We start from the raw sequence: 22,563 nt of genomic DNA on the forward strand, positions 1-22,563 counted from the left end.
GTGCTGGCTCCTTGATAGAATAACAATTGCTATCTGATTCCAGGAGCTCATCCCTCCTCAGGAAATAGCAGCGAAGCTCTCCTGAGATCTAATATATGGATGCACTCTTCTTTATGGAGCTTCGTCACGATCCTCTTTGTTGCTGTAGAGTTGTGGGTTTGTGTTTTCTATAAAAAAACAAAGCAAAACAAAAACATTTTGACACAATATATAGAAAACGCATAATCCCAAAGATTGTTCTCCAGTTATAATCAACTTTATAATGCTGCTGTGGAGTTATCAGCCATAGACGTGGACCATACCATTGCTGTGTGACCCATAGAGTAAAGGGCAGGATAAACCACATCTGAACGCCAATTATGGTATGAATTGTCCATATTGAAACTATTGACATTGGACAATGCATTTTTGTTAGAAGGGATTCAAAATGTAAAGTTGACTGCAGGGGTACCGCTGTGGGGTCTCACTATGACCACCTGCAATCTATATAGGAAAGCACAAAAAGTTGGGTTTTCATTCCTTTCACTTTAGACTAAAGTGATCTGTAGGATATATTCTGTTTTAGAATAGAGGAGTTCCATCTCCCAGCACTTTTCGTCAATCAGTTGATTGTCTTCTTCTTTGCTTACCAGACACTGTGCCGTATACTTTGCAGTCGCTGTGCCTGGTACTGCAGTTCAGTCCCATTCATTAAAGATAGACCATCAGTATTGAAGGTTCTCAAAACCTATTAATTGGGTTCTCAATTCCTTTTTTAAAGTGAACCTGTCAGCAGTTTTGTGCACAGTAACCTACAGACAGTAACAGGTTGGCGCCGTTATAATGATTGCAATGATACGTTGGTTGATTAAATCCATCTTGTCATGTCTGGTAACAGTGGCAACCATGTCAAATCACACTGGTAACCATGTCACATCACGCTGGTAACAATGGTAACCATGTCACATCACACTGGTAACAGTGGTAACCATGTCATATCACACTGGTAACACTGGTAACCATGTCACATCACACTCACTGGTAACACTGGTAACCATGTCACATCACACTGGTAACACTGGTAACCATGTCACATCACACTGGTAACACTGGTAACCATGTCACATCACACCGGTAACACTGGTAACCATGTCACATCACACTGGTAACACTGGTAACCATGTCACATCACACCGATAACACTGGTAATCATGTCACATCAAACTGGTAACACTGGTAACCATGTCACATCACACTGGTAACACTGGTAACCATGTCACATCACACTGGTAACACTGTTAACCATGTCACATCACACTGGTAACTCCCCCTTATATTTACAATAAGCTCTGGAGGCAGAGTTATCTCCAGGCACCATCCGCCCCGGAGCCTGGAAGAGGTCACTTATATAAAGTGATAAAAGATGATTTCTCAGCAACAACACGGCTGATACCAGACACACAGGGAGGACATTTATCAGCATTGTATAATCTGTGTGGCCATATTAATAGTTTACATAGGTTAAATGTGGTGACAGATTCCCTTTAAATATTCAGAGAAACAGAGAGCCTGTAAGAATGAAATGGTGCAAACTTTTTAATAAAGCTTTATTGCAAAAATGACTTTTGGCCCCAGATACACGCACTTAAATAAGAAAAAAAAAAGTTGACTCTGAAGTTGGAGAATCCTAGGGTCTTATCCAAAATAGATGTGATATCATGAATTTTAGTAGACCCTGATGACTCTCATTTATGAACTACTGAAGTTTGGTACCATGGATGCTTTGCCCCCTTTGCACCCCTTCTATTCTCCTGGACATATGTCACCCCCGACGTCCATCTAGGAAATATTAATGCATCAGCTGGCTTCTTCTCCGACTCTGAGTAACCTGATTCATTTAGAAGCACATAATAGCAGGTGAAAACTAGCTAACGTGGTCAGATTAGTGACAAGTGACAGAAGAAGGGTTGGAACTAGTTCGGAGCGGTCCTTTCATCAGGCATCTTAAAGGTTATTTAAAAGTTACATTTTGTATTTTGGGTGTATACAGAGGGCTTGCCTCCATGTGTGGATGTCTGACTTTACCTATTTACACATATACAGGCTGCTCGGATTATCAGTACAGCCATCTGTAAGTCTGCGGGGGATCAGTCTATCACATCACAGATAGCGGCAGTGTCCTGTAAATACACCGTGTGTATATGTGCCACGCTCACATCAGAAATTATACACCTGTTCTAGCACTTGTCATGGTAGAAAAGGGTTGGTCAAGTGTCACTGGCTGGACTGACACCTGCAAACAATAGGGAGCTATGCAGAGATGCATTAATATGGGCCTCACTCCCAGAACAGGCGTCACATAGAGTCATTATGAGTAAAAGGTGAGGTGCAGGCGACCGTATATTCTCTCATCTGAGAGAATCACACTCTGATCAGACTCTTACTAGAGTTTGATCAGAGTGTGATCACAGAGTGTGGAAATCAGACTGCACTCAGATGCCATCCAAGTGCAATCAGATTTTTCCCATCGACTCATTGATTTGCAATATCGAATCAATTTTGGACGTGCAGCGCTTATTTCCCCAGACTAAAAACATCTGACATGTGCACAGCCCAATAAAATAACATTGGTCCAAGTACTATTCCATATTTTGCCGGATCATGCTTGGGCTGAAAATACGGCCGACAACATGAGCCCTACTTCAAAAATATATAATAAATTTGCACAATCTTTTGATATGGAATACACCCACCCCGGTTTTGCTTTCTACTTGTTTAGCTAACTGCATTGAACTTGCATGGCGATTTTCTTCAACCCTTCTCATCATAAGACTCTCCTGTTTAGGGTATGTTCCCACGGTCAGGAACTGGCAGCGCTTTGGACGCAGCACATGTCCGCTGCATCCAAAGTGCTGCCGGCTTTTGAACGCAGGTGATTCCGGATGTGTTCACTGAACCGTGTGGAATCACCACGCCCAATACATTATACGTGTGACATTTATCTTGCGGAGACTGAGCGTCTCCGCAAGATAAATAGACATGCTGCAGTCTGGAAAGACGCGCCGCATGTCCAACTCCGCAGGGAAGCCGGAGGCATCCATGCACGCATAGTGGAGATGGGATTCCTTCAAATCCCATCCACTATGCTGTAACATCTGTCCGCTGCGGGTTGGACGCTACTGATGTACGCACCATCCAACCTGCAGCATTTACTGACCATGGGAACGTACCCTTAGGTGTTAACTTCCATCTCTGGAAGTGCCTGTGAGATGGTTACAGTTTCATGTAACATTTTTGGATCACTTTTGCTCAAGTATTCAAACTGATAAGTAAAATTTTGCTGATCTTCTTGTAGCCTTCACTTTCTTGGGTAAAGAAATTATTTTCTTTCTCAGGTCTTGTGACATTTCTCTTCCATGTGGTGCCATTGCTGACAGCATTAAATCAAAGGGGGTTTCTTTGTTAAGAAGCGCCCTTTTATAGTCCCCTTTCTGCTGGTAGAAAAAATGATAGATTGTGATGTTAAATGGATAGAAAGTGGAAGAGCTGTAAAAAACAATAGCACAATAGTGCATAAAACTATTAAAGGATAAAGTGGAAGGGTGCGGGAATAGTTCACCTGGCTCGGCATGTGCGACCACAACCACAGAAATCAGGTAGAAAGACTGATGTAGACCCACATGGAAGATCAATGCAATGTGGTGGGAGGAGATGGGGTGAATCATGCACTGCCTATTCAGATGAAAGATGATGGATGGAGCCAACAAAGGATCAGTTAAAATTCAGTTTATTTGTTAACGCGTTTCGAATTATATGCACCTTTTTTCTTAAAACAAAACCACAAGTGACCAATAGGATTAATCCCATTATATAGAGATTTAGGATTAGAATAAATTTTAATTTCAGACCACCCTTATAGATTGTTATTTTTCTAATTAAAGTATTATGATATTAATACAAATATTATTATTATTATCATTAAAATAATTACAATCATTACTTGATTTTTTTATCATTTGAATTGTACAAGTTTCAAATACTATTATAGTTCTTGGCTTTATTATTATCATGCCTTATTATCATTTACGGTATTTATTTTACTTATTTTTAAAGCACCAACGTATGCAGTAGTGCTGTACACAGCTTCTCAACATTTTTATTTATTTTACTTATTTATAAAGCACCAACGCATGCAGTAGTGCTGTACACAGCTTCTCAACATTTTTATTTATTTTACTTATTTATAAAGTACCAACGTATGCAGTAGTGCTGTACACAGCTTCTCAACATTTTTATTTATTTTACTTATTTATAAAGCACCAACGTATGCAGTAGTGCTGTACACAGCTTCTCAACATTTTTATTTATTTTACTTATTTATAAAGCACCAACCTATTCCGTAGTGTTGTACAGAGCTTCTCAACATTTCCATTGACCCTTTCCCCATTGGGGCTCACCATTTCCATTTCAAATTAACCTATCAGTAAATTTTGGGAGTATGGGAGTAAATATGAGAGGAATATTCTTATTTATGAGGTCATCCGCTATATTCACTAGCCTATTATTACATACACCACCAGAGCAGAGCACATGGCACTGACTTATCTCCAGTTTTTAGTCTATTTATGGAGGGTTTCCAAACATGATCAATATACTGAAGATTACCAGGCAATAAAATTCTAAACCTGGTGTCATCCAAATATCACTATTCATACATGACCCCCCACTTCTTATTGTGCGCGGCCAGATGGATGCTCGCCGAAGCCCCTGCTATATGTTGTATTTAACAGCTTCATTTTAACGGTGGATTGAAGGCCTGCGAGGCACAACCAGAATGTGTGAATGAATGTGGAAATGGACTTGGACTGATGAAGGATAGACCCCCAAATAGTTATTCAATGACTGGGTCTCCCAGGGTTAATGACCTGACATCATGATTAAAGCTGACCATTTGTAATGTGTCTGGACTGTGCTGCCGAACCCTGAAAAGGTTAATGTGCTGAGAGAGGAGGTCTTTTTATGCTGCACCTGCCCCTCTTGGCTGCAAGAGAAAAGGGGGCATGTTGCCTGGGGAGAGGAACAAAGGGGCAGACATACCCTGATACAGAGAAAGGTGAGAGGTCTGAAAATAGCAAGATAGAAAGGAGAGACTGATTGGGATAGAAAAGAACCTCAAGTGGCAGCAAGAACAATGATTTTCTGGAGAAATTTGCCTCATCTCTTAAATAACACTAGAAGTGTGATGAGCTGGAGTGAAGGGGCTCATTTACAATAAATGGAGACCACCTAAGAAGTATAACAAAACCATAGAAATGAGCCGAAGCATAAGTTGGTATTCATGCAAAGTGTAAGAGCACGTTCACACTATAGTAAGTAAATAAGTATAGCAATAGTACATGTCAATAACATAGGGGACTTAGGTAATGCTGTTTTGGTAGAAAATGCATAAATGGCATCCCACCGCGACAAGGTGACCCATCAGGAAGGTCCTAGCTAGTCTCTAGTAATAAAACCTTACCGTGTGTCAGCCGACCTCAATGTGAATAAGAGCAGAGCAAAGACAAGGGCCCTGACTGTTCGGCCACCTGTCCATGGGAGGCTATGGGCCCCTGTCCTGCTCTGCCCTTATTCAAACAAGGTAGGGTTTTATTACTAGAGACAAGCTAGGACCATCCCGATGGGTCACCTTGTCGCGGTGGGAGGGCTTTTATGCTTTTTCCTTTATTAAAATAGTCTTATCTAAGTACCCTATGTTATTTACATGTACTATTACTATTTACTTACTATAGGGTGAAATGGCCAAAGTGTGAACGTGCTTTTACACTTTGTACATATACCAACTAAAGTTTCGGCTCATTTACTTATTTATTTACTATAGGGTATATGATCAATTATTTTATTTTTTTTTGGTTGCCGGGGTGGTTCATCTAAGAAGTATGTCCTATCAATCTATGCATAATCTACCAAAATAAGTATAATCTGAGTCCAAAAATAAAAAAAAATACAAAAATTTAATGCAAATATTTCCTATAAGAACCATATCAGTACCACATTCCTTGTGTCACATCACCTCCTTTTTCTCGCTTCTTCTTAAACTACAAAAGAAAAAGACACGGTGACACAGGATCAAACTACACACAAGTGTTACTTCGATACATAGATTTACATAGGAACTGTTTGCAAAAAAAAGTAGGATATTTTGTTAATAATATTTTCAGTTTGTTTTTAATTGCATTGTAGTAAAAGGTTAATAAAAGTTGACATAGCATGGCCTACATAGGTAAGATATAGTAGTAAAGCTCTGTTTGTATGACACCGCTTGCTGTATAGCTGACCTCACCCTATAATATATTTCCAAAAAGCCCTTTTAGGAATTCTAAATTAATACAGGGAAAAGGGGATTACTTTAAGGATCCTAACATATTAGCTAAAGTGGAGAAAAGCTTCAAAAACATTTTCGTGTCCTGGAGGACTTTAAGCTAACAGGCAAAAGATTTCAATGGGGCTTGTGCAATACTCAATTTTGCCTGCGGGGTTGCTGTAGGGAATTTAAACACTTTTTTCTAGTTTTCCCTGCTGGTTACAGCTAATCACTGTAATGCATGTGGTATAGTTATATACTATTTATAGTATGGTATTGTGTTGTTCTATTGTATCTAGAGTGCAGTTAGTTATTGTTTTACAGTATTTATACTACAATAAAGTATTGTTGCGTACAACCCAAATTCTCAAAAAGGCATTGTGTAAAATGTAAAGAAAACAAGAATGCAATGATTTGGAAATCTCCAATAGCCATATTTCATTCACAAAAGAACCGAAAACACAAATCAGAAGATGGAACATTTTTCCATTTCATTTGAAAAAAGTAATGAAATTGATGTCAGCGAGACATCTCAAAAAGTTAGGACAGGGTTAGCAAAAAACTGGACAATTAAGTGATACCAATGAAACATAGGTGAAAGGACAATTTTCAACTGTCACATGACGGCTTAAGAAAGGGCTTGTTAGAGAGGCAGAGCCTCCCACAAGCAAAGAAGGTCAGATGAACAACTGCGTACAAAAATTGAGGAACAATTTCGGAAAAATGTTTCTCAACATAAAATTGCAAAGATTTTGAATTTCACACCATTTACAGTACATAATATCATCAAAAGATTCAGAGAAATCCATGACCCAAGGGACAAGTCCAACCGTAGATCTATAGAACAGTATAGAACAGTACAGTATAGTGTAGAATAGAAAATACAGTAGAATACAGTGTATTGTAGTGTGACGTATTGTAGCATCGTATAGTGTAATATTGCTCTGTAGCATTTATAGTATTGATCTCTATAGCATGTAGATTGCTACTGGGAACAGTGACACCTGCTGGGGAGAACACCCCAGAGCTGCAGTGCAGAATATAACAATCCCCAGCAGTACCTGACACAGTGGAATATCATTTTATTATATATTTTAATTTACAGTTTGCCTTTAACAGATGCAGACTTGATGCATCAGAGTGTACATAATATACTATATGATATATATTATACCTGCTTAAAATGTAGTCGTAGGTGAATTTCGGATAATGGAGTGTAAAATATCCCAGATCTTTGTAAAAATAATTCTGCCATTCCCGATTTGAGAGCCATTTTTCTTCTTTAGGCCGGCGTCACACTAGCGTATTGCATCCAATGCGAGATCATCGGATGCGATATGCTAATGACCCTCGGCTCCTGCTCTGCTGCGAGCAGGAGCCGAGTGTCATGCGTCTGTGCACGGAGCCTCTCACACAGAGCGGATCGGAGCACAGCTGCGGAGGAGGCGGAGAAACTAATTTCTCCATTTCCTCCATTTCCGGGGTCCGCGTTTAGCGCACAGCTGATATCCGAGTGGTGTGCGCTGTCTCACTCGCAACCATAGGCTTATGTGGGTGCGAGTGAGCGGAGAGTCGGCCGAGTGTCCGTGACAATCCCAGCATGCTACGATTGTCTCGGACCAAGGAAAACGGTAGAACAAAAAATCGGCTGTGGGAGCTGCCCCATAGAGTAACATTGGTCCGAGTGCAATGCGATTTTTTATTGCATTGCACTCGTCCGTTTAAGTCACCAGTGTGACGCCGGCCTTAGACTATTGGCAAGTAGAACTGGTTTTGAAGCAGAAGCTGATATAGGGCCTGTCATTAACACTATGACTATGGGATGACTACGGGAGCGCAGATTTGGTACCATGCAGAGGGGTACTGATTTGGTACTGTACAAGGGGTACTGATTTGGGATGGTACAAGGGGTACTGATTTGGGACGGTACAAGGGGTACTGATTTGGGAGGGTACAAGGGGTACTGATTTGGGATGGTACAAGGGGTACTGATTTGGGACGGTACAAGGGGTACTGATTTGGGAGGGTACAAGGGGTACTGATTTGGGATGGTACAAGGGGTACTGATTTGGGACGGTACAAGGGGTACTGATTTGGGACGGTACAGGGAGGTACTGATTTGGGATCATACAAAGGGGTACTGATTTGGTACCATTCAGAGGGGTATTTATTTGGTATCGTACAGAGGGGTACTGATTTGGGACTGTGCAGGGGGTACTGATTTGGGACTGTGCAGGGGAGTACTGATTTGGGACGGGACAGGGGTACTGATTTGGTTTCGTACAGAGGGGTACTGATTTGGTACCGTACAGAGGAGTACTGATTTGATACCATAAAGAGGGGTATTGATTTGGAACCGTACAGAGGGTACTAATTTGGGACAGTACAGAGGGGTACTAATTTGGTACCATACAGAGGGGTACTGATTTGGTACCGTACAGAGGGGTACTGATTTGGTACCGTACAGAGGGTACTAATTTGGGACAGTACAGAGGGGTACTAATTTGGTACCGTACAGAGGGGTACTGATTTGGTACCGTACAGAGGGGTACTGATTTGGTACCGTACAGAGGGTACTAATTTGGGACAGTACAGAGGGGTACTAATTTGGGACCGTACAGAGGGGTACTGATTTGGAACCGTACAGAGAGGTACTGGTTTGGAACCGTACAGACATGTAATGATTTTGTTCCGTACAGAGGGGTACTGATTTGGGACTCTACAGAGAGGTACTGATTTGGTACCGTACAGGTGTTACTGATTTAGAACCATACAGGAAGATACTGATTTGGTACCATACAGGGGGGTACTGAGTTGAGAAAATACAAAGGGGTACTGACTTGGGACCGGACAGAGGGATACTGATTTGAGACAATACAGAGGGGTACTGATTTGGTACTGTAGAGAGAGTACTGATTTGGGACCCTACGGGGGGTACTGATTTGGTACCATACATACAGAGGGATACTGTATGATTTGGAACCATACAGAGTGGTAATGATTTAGTATTGTACAGAGGGGTTCTGATTTGGAATTGTAGGGGGGTACTGATTTGGAATTGTAGGGGGGTTCTGATTTGGAATTGTAGGGGGGTTCTGATTTGGAATTGTAGGGGGGTTCTGATTTGGAATTGTAGGGGGGTACTGATTTGGAATTGTAGGGGGGTTCTGATTTGGAATTGTAGGGGGGTTCTGATTTGGAATTGTAGGGGGGTTCTGATTTGGAATTGTAGGGGGGTTCTGATTTGGAATTGTAGGGGGGTACTGATTTGGGACCGTACAGGGCTTGCATGAGGTCTTATTTTCCTATTCACTACAGCAAGCAGAGACAGCAGGGGAGAAGGGCGGATTTGGGGAGCGTATTGTGAATCAATTAGTCCATTACTGAGTATATCAAGGAGTATTTAAAGATTAGACATCTGGTCAAAGAACAGCGGGCACGTGACGCCATTTAATAACATTACCAGCACTTTATTCAATAATGCACGCATAATAGACTGCTTCAGAGTTAATGAAAATATCATCTGAGAATGCCCTGACATTTGTCTCTATTGATTTCTATACAGTCCTGTAATTTCTTTTTTTAATATATTAGAATTTACGCAGAATTTAAAGCATGGAGTTATTTTTCAATGTCCAATAAAAAAAAAAAAAAGACCACAAGCAGGAAACATTTCTGTGAAGATGGAGAACTTCAAATCTCAGAATAACTGGCAGATAAGTCCCACGTGTCAGTGGCCACCAGCAGATTTATGAAAACTGTCTAAAAGGAAAACTTTATCATTGTTGTCCCTAGCAACCAATCACAGCGTGGCTTACATTTTACCAGAGCTGTTTAAAAAATTAAAGCTGAGCTCTGATTGGTTGCTAAGGGCAACAAACACAGTTTTGATAAATGAGGCCCTTACGTCTCAGACCTATAAGTGTACGTCACTACTAAGTACTATTAACAGCATATGGGCCCATATAGTACTGTACTGATCCCATGAGCCGTGTGGGTCTGATATTATACAGAAGGCCCTCAGGAGTTACCTGTGTCCATTGTTACCAACATCAGTGCTATCAGTTTAGGGCTATAGCCCTGGACAGAAATGTCCCAAACCCAACCAGAAATGCCCATTTGTGAGTGGATTTTGTGTAAACAATGTCCCTTTTAGGCCCAAAATTTTGGACATTACCAGCAAAATCAGGACATTCCCAGCAAATTTGGGACCATTGGTATTTACGGCAGACTATAGTGTCTTAAGGGGACACCATATGGCAACACTTGGCATGAGAACTCTAAGGGACCAAGTCATCAGGAATGGTGTTTTAATAAGCCAGTCTAGATACAGGGTACGCTGGAGAAAAGTGTGCCAAATTCATTAGTCGTGGTCACGTATTCCTCTAAGGGAAGAGTCAGACGGCCGTATAAATATCGGACGAGGATCGCATCGCAGTGCTCGGACTGGTCATCGCCTCTGCCGACCTGAGCATAGAAATACATGCTGTCATGTTCGGGTCATGAGACCCGCCGGCCAGTCCGAGCATTACGTAGCGATCCTCATCCGAATTTTTACAGTCATCTTACTCTTCCCTAAATCGATTTCACGCATCTTTCATGTGCCAGTAAAATTCTGTATTTATTTACACCACTTTTGTGGCATAAATTATGATTAATTTGTTGGGCTGCACTCATTTATGCCGCTTTCCAAATTTCAAAAAGTTGCTAGTACTGATGTAAAAATGTCAAAAGTCGCAAAATTTTGCACAACTATGAGTTACGCAAGTATTGTGCAACAGTTTTACTCCACGCTACTGGATCAAACTGTTTTGATGAATCATTCCCTATGTGCCAGGATATTGGGTCCATGCCCAAAGTCTTACTACCTGTGTAAGCCCTTACAGAAAATTCAGAAAAAAATGTGAATTTATTCAAAAACACAGTCCACACCCCAACATTACAGATCTATGATATTGCAATATTCAGGATATTGTTTTATTATTATTATTATTATTATTATTTATTGTTATAGCGCCATGAGGAAGGGTATACATAATAAAAACAAGTACAATAATCTTAAATAATACAAGTCATAACTGGTACAGGAGGAGAGAGGACCCTGCCCGCGAAGGCTCACAGATATGAAGAGAACAGTCATCAGAATTGGGTGAAACCAGAAATTAGGATTAGTAGGCCCAGTAAGGTGCATGGCCATTGTCCTTTAATGCTACACAGCAGGGTTGCAAAATTTACTTTTTTATTTTTTCTGGACAGCTTATCAAAAAATCACAGACAGAGAATATATTTTTCGGACACATTGTAAAACCATAATAAATAATTATGATCATAAGCCATACAAATACATTTCTACGGCCCATAATTCTGATATGAAGACATCAGCTGCATTTACTGTAAACTATAAAATGATGATAATTACAGTCAAAATAATCAACATATGTTTCTTCAGCTTCCAAAAAAAAAAACATGGACGCCTTTAATATTTTTTTGCAGACAGGGCAAAAAAAGTGTTGAATTTTTATGGACTGTGCTGTAATTTCTGGCAACATTGCTATAGTAGTGGGCAATGTAACATCTGTAGGTAAAAATGCACCTAAATATACGAGTAAAAACGAAGATGAGAAACAAAACAGTTTTCAAAAATTGAGGTTTATGTGCACTTGACGTATTTCTCAAGCGGATTCCGCTCTGAAACTCTCCTTAAAAAGCACTATGCAAAAAAAAAAAAAAAAAGAACATATACATTTATTTTTAAAAATGACTTACTGTTAATATGTTCAGTCTTTTTGGCATCCTTTATCCTCTTCAGGTTTCCAAAGACAAGCAGCTAAAAGAATTAATATTGTCAGGCGTTTTCTGCTCTATACACTATACCAGGGATGTCAAACTGCATTCCTCGAGGGCTGCAAACAGGTCATGTTTTCAGGATTTCCTTGTACTGCACAGGTGATAATTTAATCACCAACTCATTATTTGTGTAGGTGATGAAATTATCACCTGTGCAGTACAAGGAAATCCTGAAAACATGACCTGTTTGCAGCCCTCGAGGAATGCAGTTTGACACCCTTGCACTATACTTTGCAATAATAGACAAAGAGAAGGTTCAAAAGACCCCAGATTATGCTCGGCTGTCTGTTTGAGCATTTTGCACGAAAAAAACTCTAGCATTTTATTAATTGTTGAATAGAGCTAAAAAAAACATCATGTAAATATCTGTAAAAAAAAAAAGTTGCCACACAAAAATGCTGAAAAAAAAGGTTCCAAGTATTGAAAAAGCACTCAGGGAAAACAACCCCATCCCCCCACCTAAAAAAACACTAAAAAAGATGTTACAGGGGAAAAAAAGCTGGTGTTTCATTAAGCGTACTCATCTTGAAAAACTGAAAAAAGATGTGTGCAAATGCTCTTATTAACGGGAACCTGACTGCTGATACATGCTGCTTGAACCATGGACAGCACGAATCAGACACACTGGTGGCTTTTGCCCCACCCACTCCCCTTGAGTGACAGGTCTCTCCCTATACATGCATGCAGAGAAAAGCTGACAGTCAAGTAGAGCGGGCGGAGAGAAGCCACCTGTAAACACCTGTCCGACTAGTCTCCTATGTCGCCCGGTGCCTGGCAGCTTTGAAAGTATGTTTTTCTCTAAAGCGCCACAGCAGTTCTAAGTCATACATTCCTGGCTGAAATCATACAGTGACTGATACGTGCTGCCTGTGTATCGGGCAGCATGTTTCGCCTGTTAATATAAGAACGTATTCACATTTTTCAGATTGACATAGATTTTGGCAGATATTCTATGCCAAAACAAGATCACTTCCTCGTCACTTGCAGTGGAAAAAAAATCTGGGTGGATCTTTGATGCCTACATGGAAAAAGAGAGCCATGGAAAAAAATAGCCTAATACTTATTATGCTTACTTATATAGCGCCATCATACTCCGCAGCGCATCATCGCTGTCCCCATTGGGGCTCACAATCAACATTCCCTACTGGTATATCTTTAGAGTGTGGCAGGAACCCCACCCAAACACGGGGAGAACATACAAACTCCTTGCAGATGTTGTCCTTGGTGGGATTTGACCCCAGAACCCCAGTGCTGCAAAGCTGCAGTACTAACCATTGAGCCACCGTGATAACCACTGAGCCACCGTGCTGACTTTACTTGTTCGCTCCTCTGGAAAAGCAGATAATTAGCTCAATTAACAAAGCTAATTTTCATGCAGATTTGTAGCATGCCCCCGAGGAAATCGGTGGTGAAATATCAGCCATGGATATCTGCCAATAAAATACATGTTGGCCAATATGACACAGTGTGAACATAGCCTGAGAGTTTTGCCTTTACAATTTTTGGGTATGTTTTAGTAGCCTTATAAGAAACGTGTGCGGGGTGAAGCAGCATTGTATTGTTAGGCGTTACTGGCCATGGTTGAGCTTTGTATCAAGGCCTGAAGACTTGTAGCTTGTCTTTCCTTCACCCAAGGGCGACGATTCCCTTTGATCTAAATGCCAAGGCCAAGGAAGGGGTGGCTCGGTAGTATCAACAACCAATGGCACGTACCCCACCAGCCCCTGTAGTATGTTCTTGAACAGTTGAAATATACAAGCTCTGACACTCATATAATCAATGTGTAGGCCTTACAAGATATACGTTCTACAAGGAATATCAACATACCGTATGCGGTGTATTAGTTCAGTGGGCATTATTGAAGTATTGGTTCAGTGGGCATGATAGAAACCCTTATATTCGTGAGTGAGATCTTTCATATAAAAGCCAGCATTTTTCAACCTAAAAATAGTTTTAAGACTGCAACCACATAAGGGCATGGTAGGAGATCAATAAACCATTTCCACCAAATGCAACATTAATTTATGAGTCTTTTCTCCTATTCCCAGTAAACATGACAGGTAATACAATGAGCCGGGGGCTGGGGGCAGTCGGCCTGCTGGCTTTGGGTGATCATGTAATAGTGCTTGTGTATGAAATGATGTTGGCTCAGGTTCCAGGCGCCAGACACTTGTCTCTCATCTCTCCCACTGATAGAGAGGGGGTGTGAAAGGGAAAAGGAGGATAACTAATTCCAAACTTATACAGATGATATATGACACAGGCAGTGCCCTTTTAATAAACAGATGTCAATAAGCTGCATTAATGGCCTTACTTAAAGCAATCATACTTTGGGGGTTTAAAGTGGAGCTCTTTGGCTATGGGTCTGTAGCCCCCCATAAATAAAAATGCATCCAAGAAACATCCTATGAAAAAAACAAACAAACTATAACGGCTGAATAATTGAAAGACATGGTTTAAAAGCAGGGATCAAGTAGAAGGATAAAATATCATCTTCCAATGGAATGTCTGCCCTGCAGCAAGGATGGACTAGGATCTGTTTCCCAAGCTTGGACTAACTGTGAATGTAGCAACCTGCTGTAAATCACAGCATTAAACTGAATAAAAGAGAATTATACAATATCTGACCATTGGAGTTCACAGAGATGAGTCACCTTGTTCTTCCTAAAAGTTTGCAATTTAAGAGTTTTCTGCATTTAACAATCCGTTATTATATTTTCAATTATTAATCATTGGTTTCCCAAAAGTAAGATTTGATCCCCTTTAAAACTATTTGAAAATATTCCAGAGCACCCACTGAAATAGAATAATAGTCCTGTGCAGTAGGCTAGGATTTGTCCAGACATTTTCTATATTTTTTTCTTCTTTGTATTGAGGATTGTGTATGGCATAAAGGTTGAGTAATAATATGTGTTAGGCCACGTTCACACGTTCAGTATTTGATCCATATTTTACATCAGTATTTGTAAACCAAAACCAGGAGTGGAACAATTAGAGGAAAAGTATAATAGAAACATATGCACCACTTCTGGATTTATCACCCACTCCTGGTTTTGGCTTACACTGATGTAAAATACTGAACATGTGAATGTGTGAACATGGCCTTATGAAGGAGGTGGCTATATATATATATATATATATATAAATATATATATATATATATATATATATATAGGTAGAAAAAGAGGAACAGCGCCAGAAAAAATACCTTAAAGCGTGCACGCTTCACTGACCAGCTTTCCAATGGCCTTTCAGACAGCAAACAAAAAGGGAAACAGCACAAAAAAGATGTAAAAAAAAAAGGACTTTAATGCCCTATGGTGTGGCAATGTTTCGGATAAAACAAATCCTTTCTCAAGCTTGAGATTTGTATTATCCGAAATGTTGCCACGCCACAGGGAATTGAAGTCCTCTTTTTTACATCTTTTTGTGCTGTTTCCCTTTTTGTTTACTATATATATAAATATATATATAAAAAAATAACAGCTATCTTAACAAAAAAAAAAATAATTATATATATATATATATTATTTTTTGTTAAGATAGCTGTTAATTTTTTATATATATATTTATATATATTATTATATATATAAACAACCTCCTTTATATAAATAAATATATATATATATTTTGCTATGATAGCTGTTAATTTTCTATATGTTATTTTATACAGTGCATGAAACAGGGCTGAGGTTTTAATTTGACATCAGTATGTCACTTGTACTTTTTTACTTTTTCGTGGGACTGCAAGTAAATCTGAAAAATTAAATATCTTGCATAGTATACATATTGCTATATAAAACTGTGAGGCTTCAAGATGACTTGCTGGTACTTCTAGTTCTGCAGAATCAGCATATACTGTAAGTACAGATGATTTTATATGTACTCTCATCATCATCATCATCATGTTCCTATATAAGGCATAAGCAAACCTGACAAATAAAAAAAACTGAACATTAGAAGTTCTTTTCTTACATTCGGATTATTTATTCCAATGACTTAATGGTTTGTCCTCTAGTTTCCTTTTATTTCTCCCAAGCAGCTATGTCTAGTGTGCCCACCTGTGCTGACCGTGCCCCTCCATTATCTATCTTAGATACACTACTGACCTCGTGTCATTTCTCCACACAGGTGCATGGGGTTTCACAATGGAATTTCAATTTTTGCGGGGCTGCCTGCAGCTCATGATTGGTGCTCTGGAGCTGGGGATGTCCTGCAGATGTAGCCACGCCAGCAGGCAGGCAGCAGATCCGTAGGGACTTGTGCTTTGGATAGGGAGGGATGCAGTCTGTATGTGCAAACTGGAAGAAAAGACACCCCCATTATTAAAAACTGTAGTACTCCCTCCTTTTTTTTTTCCAGCCCCCCTCAGTGCAACTCCATCATCATCATCTTCCTCACCCTCTTCCGTCCTATGTCCTCAGGATGAGCAGCAAAGAAGAGGCCACTAAGTGCCCCCCAGCCGCCCTCTCCAGCTTCACCATCCAGTCCATCCTGCAGGGCACCACCACCTCTGGCCGTGCCAAGGCGTACAGCAGCAGAGCGCCCATCATCACATGCAGGGAGCCCAGCCCCAGTGCCTCCTCCGAAGAGGAGGAAGAAGAGGAAGAAGAAGAGGAGGGATGGAGGGAGCAGCGCTGCTTCTGCTCGGCAGCAGACAGCAAGGAGTCCAAGGACGAAGCCCCCCACACCTGCACTTCACGAAGGTGTCTCAGTGAGTAGCTCCATTATACTAGCACTGCTGGGGGGTCGGGCTCTAATGCTGGCAATGCATTCATCAGGACCCTTCTAGTCTGCTGGCAGAGCGACTGCATCTTACTGGGTTTGCACTGGTCACTTTTTCTTCGTCTTGTGTCCCAGGACCCTTATACTGGTTTTATATGACAACACATGCGTCGGACTTTAGTGCTGTGGTTTGTACGGACAGTAGCACATTAAATAAGGAAATGTCGCAGGCAGCAGTAGTTCTGGGGGTGATAGAGGCGCATGTGACCGGGGACCCGGGATGTGTCACCTGTACAGGAGGAGAGCGCTAATAACGCACTGCCCGGGATAATAGCGTCTGCACAGCGCCCAACCGTCTCCTGCACCGGCAGCACTGCACTGGGGGAGACAGTCCAGCCTCTCATATCACAGGGGTGAAAATATCCATCCATCTATCTATCTATCTATCTATCTATCTATCTATCTATCTATCTATCTATCTATCTATCCATATCTATCCATATCTATCTATCTATCTATCTATCATCTATCTATCTATATATTATCCATATCTATCTATCTATCTATCTATCTATCTATCTATCTATCTATCTATCTATCTATCTATCATCTATCTATCTATATATTATCCATATCTATCTATCTATCTATTTATCTATCATCTATCTATCTATATATTATCCATATCTATCTATCTATCTATCTATCTATCTATCTATCTATCTATTATCTATTATCCATATCTATCTATCTATCTATCTATCTATCTATCTATCATCTATCTATCTATATATTATCCATATCTATCTATCTATCTATCTATCTATCTATTATCCATATCTATCTATTCTCTATATATCTATCATCTATCTATCCTTCTATCATCTATCTATCTATTCATCTATCTATTATCCATATCTATATATCTATTATCTATCTATTATCCATAGCTATCTATCTATCTATCTATTATCCATATCTATATATCTATTATCTATCTATCTATCTATCTATCTATCTATCTATCTATCTATCTATCTATCTATCTATCTATTATCTATCTATTATCTATCTATCTATCTATTATCCATACCTATATATCTATTATCTATCTATTATCCATATCTATCTATCTATCTATTCTCTATCTATCTATCATCTATCTATTATCTATCAATCTATTATCCATATCTATATACCTATTATCTATCTATCTATCTATCTATCTATCTATCTATCTATCTATCTATCATCCATATCTATCTATCATCCATATCTATCTATTATCTATATACTATCCATATCTATCTATTATCTATCCATCATCTATCAACTATCTATCTATTATCTATCTATCTAACATATGTTTGTGTTAAATACCTTAATATACTAAATCGTTTTGTATGTTAGTGTAAGAATTCTCTAGACAAAATTATTGTTCTTGGCTAATCTAATTTAAAGAGGCATATATCGGTTTCTAAAAAGTTAGTGAAAAATTCTACATAAGTATTAAATCTGATACAAGTTATCTAATTTACTTAGACATAACCAATATAAATCTAATATATCTTTTATATATTAATATAATCTATTTATTTATCTATCTATAATCTCATATCTATCAATCATCTATTTATCTGTCATCTATCAGCTACATGTATAGCTATCATATCTATCTATCTATCTATCTATCTATCTATCTAATATAAATATATAATATATATATAGAATCTAGTTATCTATATTCTCTTATATCTATCATTAATTTATCAATCACTCATCTATTTATCTATCTGTCAAGTATCATATCTATCTATCTATCTATCTATCTATATGTCTATCTATCATCGCCCTCATTTTAGTTGCAAGTTGAGATGTAAATATATTTCTTGCTATAAAAAAGTCTGCAATTCTTCAATGATCTAAACCTAGAACTTGTGACTGCCTATATACTGTATAGATATATATATATATATATATATATATATATATATATATATATGTAATTATGCATAGCTTCACTCCAGGTTTTAGTGATTTGTATTGATAAGTATAATCATTGGAGGGCACCTTGCTGGCACTGAACAGACAGTCTGACAATGAGTGCTGATGGAGGAGCAGGTAGTGACATGTTGGTGATCTCTTGCAGATAACACACAAGGACCACCCAGTTCCGATCTCCGGACTCAGCTGCCCTCTCCATCCCAGCAGGACTACACAGGGGGCAAGGAGAGACTTTTAACTTCCAGCAGCATACCAGGAGACAGGCAGAGGGACGTTCATGGGGACAGGCAGGGCAGTGCCAAGAAAAAGACCAGGACAGTGTTCTCCAGGAGCCAGGTCTACCAGCTGGAGTCTACGTTTGACATGAAGAGGTATCTCAGCAGCTCAGAGAGGGCTTGTCTGGCCTCCAGCCTCCAACTTACTGAGACTCAAGTTAAGACTTGGTTCCAGAACCGCAGGAACAAATGGAAGAGACAGTTATCTGCTGAATTGGAGGCTGCCAACATAGCCCATGCTTCTGCCCAGACTCTGGTGGGCATGCCCTTAGTATTCAGAGACAGTTCTGTCCTGAGGGTACCAGTGCCCAGGTCTATTGCCTTCCCAGCCCCCTTATACTGTTCAGGCAGCAACATGTCCTTACCTCTGTATAACCTATACAACAAACTGGAGTACTGACTGCTGCCCCCCTGTGCCAACCCACCAATGGAAATACAATAATACACCATGTGGTATGCGCCCACTCTGACTCATCTCCATTATCTGCTGCACCAGATTTCTATGTATGTATCTATGTATTATTTACATAATTTTATTATATATTATTTTTTATTAAAGACCCTCCTTTCCCTTCTCCAGGTGTCTGTATTATTAAAGTGTTATATGCCAGTGCGACTTGTACAGGTATACAGGGGCATGGAGACCATTAGCCCCTGGAGTAAAAGATGTCTGCATATAACAAGAAGTATTATCCTGTACAGATATATATATATTTTTTAATAATAAACCTCATATGCCTTGCTATTCTATTTTCTATGTTCCTGTGATAAAAGTAGTTAATGTTTTTTTTTCTAAATTCAATTATTAAATTTATAATAATAGTATTCAGTATGCATCCTTATGTGTATTATATACCTATCCACACATTATATGTAAGCTATATGTATTCTGTATGGTTTAATTGCATTCTTATGGAAAAGTATGAGAGCACATGTATTATTATTATAATAATAATTATTATTATTATACATTTTTATAGTGCCATTTATTGTATCATACTGATATCATTATATATATATATATATATATATATATATATATATATATGTATATATATATAATAGCTCAGCTCTGCTACATATAAGAAAACGCAGAAAAATAATATACCATTTTATTAAAATTAACATGCATTTTTCTAAAATGTATATAATATATTGTGCAATATATCCTGCCTATATTATATTATTTTTTTTATATTATATAAAGTATAACATATTTGGCAACATATATTTTATAGTATAAAATTATATATTTTTCACTCTCTAGATCTAGATCAAATAGCTGCTCTTTTACCAAAAAACATTATAAATGAGACCTTTATGCCATTTACATGTAGCAGAGTTGAGTTTGTTATTTGCTAGATCTCATCTTGAGTTGAGGATGCAGTGATTTTCTTTTCTCTCCATACAATTATACAACGAATAATGACAAATTCAGAATGTCTAGTAAATGTAGGTGATTTTTTTTTACATCTGGGAGGGGGGTTGATATCTGTTCCAGCATTGGAGGTTGGAAGATGGAGACCTGTGCCATCCTGCAGATTCTGGTGTGATGGGGAAGGGGTCAGTCCCGGCAGCAGTCCTTACATTGTATCCGCCTTGCTGTAATGAGTGAGGCTATATTGTATCACTCCCTTTATTAATTGTAAACAAAGAATTAACTACTCACTCGCCAAACTCCAGATGAACGATAGTGGCTGGCACCGGTGGCTGCCACCTGTTTTCTGTGAGGCATCACTGGAGTAATAATCATAGCAATGACCCAGGGAGAGGAGGCTGCTGCTACTGACAATTAAACGTGTCATTCTCTCTCCTCTCCTCATTGTCAGGGTAATGAGCTGTCAATGGAGCGATCTGCATGTTTACCTTCCCAGGAAATCAACCATTTTAATGTGCCAAGGCGATCAAACCAAACTGGGAGATAAATTGTGCCACCCTGGTCCCAGCAGCCATGTGACTTCAGAGGGGACAGCTGCTGCAGCCAATGATACTGATCAACTAAATGATAATTAATAGAATGATATGAAATACTAGTCATAAAAAACATATTATAGACTCAGAATTATTGTGCTTTATGATGAAACTGTGTCCAGGGGGAAGATTGTATTTTTACTTATATTTTATATTTGCAATATTAGGAGTATTTTTTAGCATTTTAATTTATTACTTTACATCATTGGTTTAGTGGTGTTTATGCTTTTTACCTTATAACTATACAAATATTCATTTCATGTACCTTTTCATTCTAGGATCAAGATTATATATATATATATATATATATATATATATATATATATATATATATTTACACACACACATATATAGAGGATGCAAATTGCAAAAGAAACAGTTAGGAATCCTATATCTATAGGAATTCTGACTTCCATAGACTGATAAACTGCACAAAAGTAGTAAGGAATCCTTACTTTTGAAGGTGCATATTGTATAATATATATTACACATATAGGATTTGATATATATGTATATAAATATGTAAATTATGACCTCCATAGAATGAAGAATTACATATAAAGTAGAAAGGAATCCTTACTTTTGAAGGTGCATATTGTAGAATATATATTATACATATAGGATTTGATATATATGTATATAAATATGTAAATTATGACCTCCATAGAATGAATTGCACATAAAGTAGAAAGGAATCCTTACTTTTGAAGGTGCATATTGTCTAATATATACTACACATATTGAATTTGATATATATGTATATATATGTATATATATATATACATACATATATATATATATACATATAAATATATATATATATATATATATATATATGTATATATATAAATTCTGACTTCCATAGAATGAAAAATTGCACAATCAATAGAAAGGAATCCTACCTTTTGTAGGAGCATATGGTATAATCATGTACAAAAAAAATAATAACAGTACTAAGCACTATATAATAAGAAAGCACATAGTACTTATTTTTCCTTAATATTTACTTATTTTTTTTTACATAGCATTCTAAGCACCCTGTAACACACAAAAAAAATTCTAACCCTAAAAATAATTATTTTATTCAAATCCAGCATTCTCCCTCTAAAAACTTCTTTCAAACATCAGGCTTACTGAAATATGTTATCACATAACTGACTTGTATAGAAGGTTTCGCATCTCTTTACAGGCTCAGTCATTAGGACACTTTCCTGCCTTTTGATATGTGTTGGCGGCTGTGGAAGAGTGTCAGTAAATTTACTGACAGCTGAGTGAAAATGATGCCACAATTTTTGGCGCACATTGTAATATTTTGCTATTGATTACTGTTACTGGGTGAAGGCTTTCAAAGAAAACACAACCATATAATGTCATAATTGTTAAAGCTAGGATTTTAGAGAC

The 22,563-nt window shown here is 38.4% G+C and overlaps 1 protein-coding gene across 2 annotated transcripts in view; it reads left to right on the forward strand.

Annotated features, from left to right (window-relative positions):
• The window catches only part of HMX2 (H6 family homeobox 2), a 71,019-nt gene extending 50,934 nt beyond the window's left edge, over positions 1-20,085 (forward strand). The window contains exons 2-3 of one of the 2 annotated variants that reach the window (XM_069755901.1): positions 16,612-16,901; positions 19,062-20,083. In XM_069755901.1, the coding sequence (XP_069612002.1) occupies positions 16,612-16,901; positions 19,062-19,591 (820 nt within the window). In that variant the 3' untranslated portion in view covers positions 19,592-20,083. Of the gene's footprint in view, positions 1-16,549; positions 16,902-19,061 lie in introns of both variants that reach the window. The other variant, XM_069755902.1, reaches the window with a different exon arrangement.
• Positions 20,086-22,563: the final 2,478 nt, after the last annotated feature.

The sequence above is a fragment of the Ranitomeya imitator genome, chromosome 2 (assembly GCF_032444005.1).
Source record: "Ranitomeya imitator isolate aRanImi1 chromosome 2, aRanImi1.pri, whole genome shotgun sequence".
Taxonomy (NCBI): Eukaryota; Metazoa; Chordata; class Amphibia; order Anura; family Dendrobatidae; genus Ranitomeya; species Ranitomeya imitator.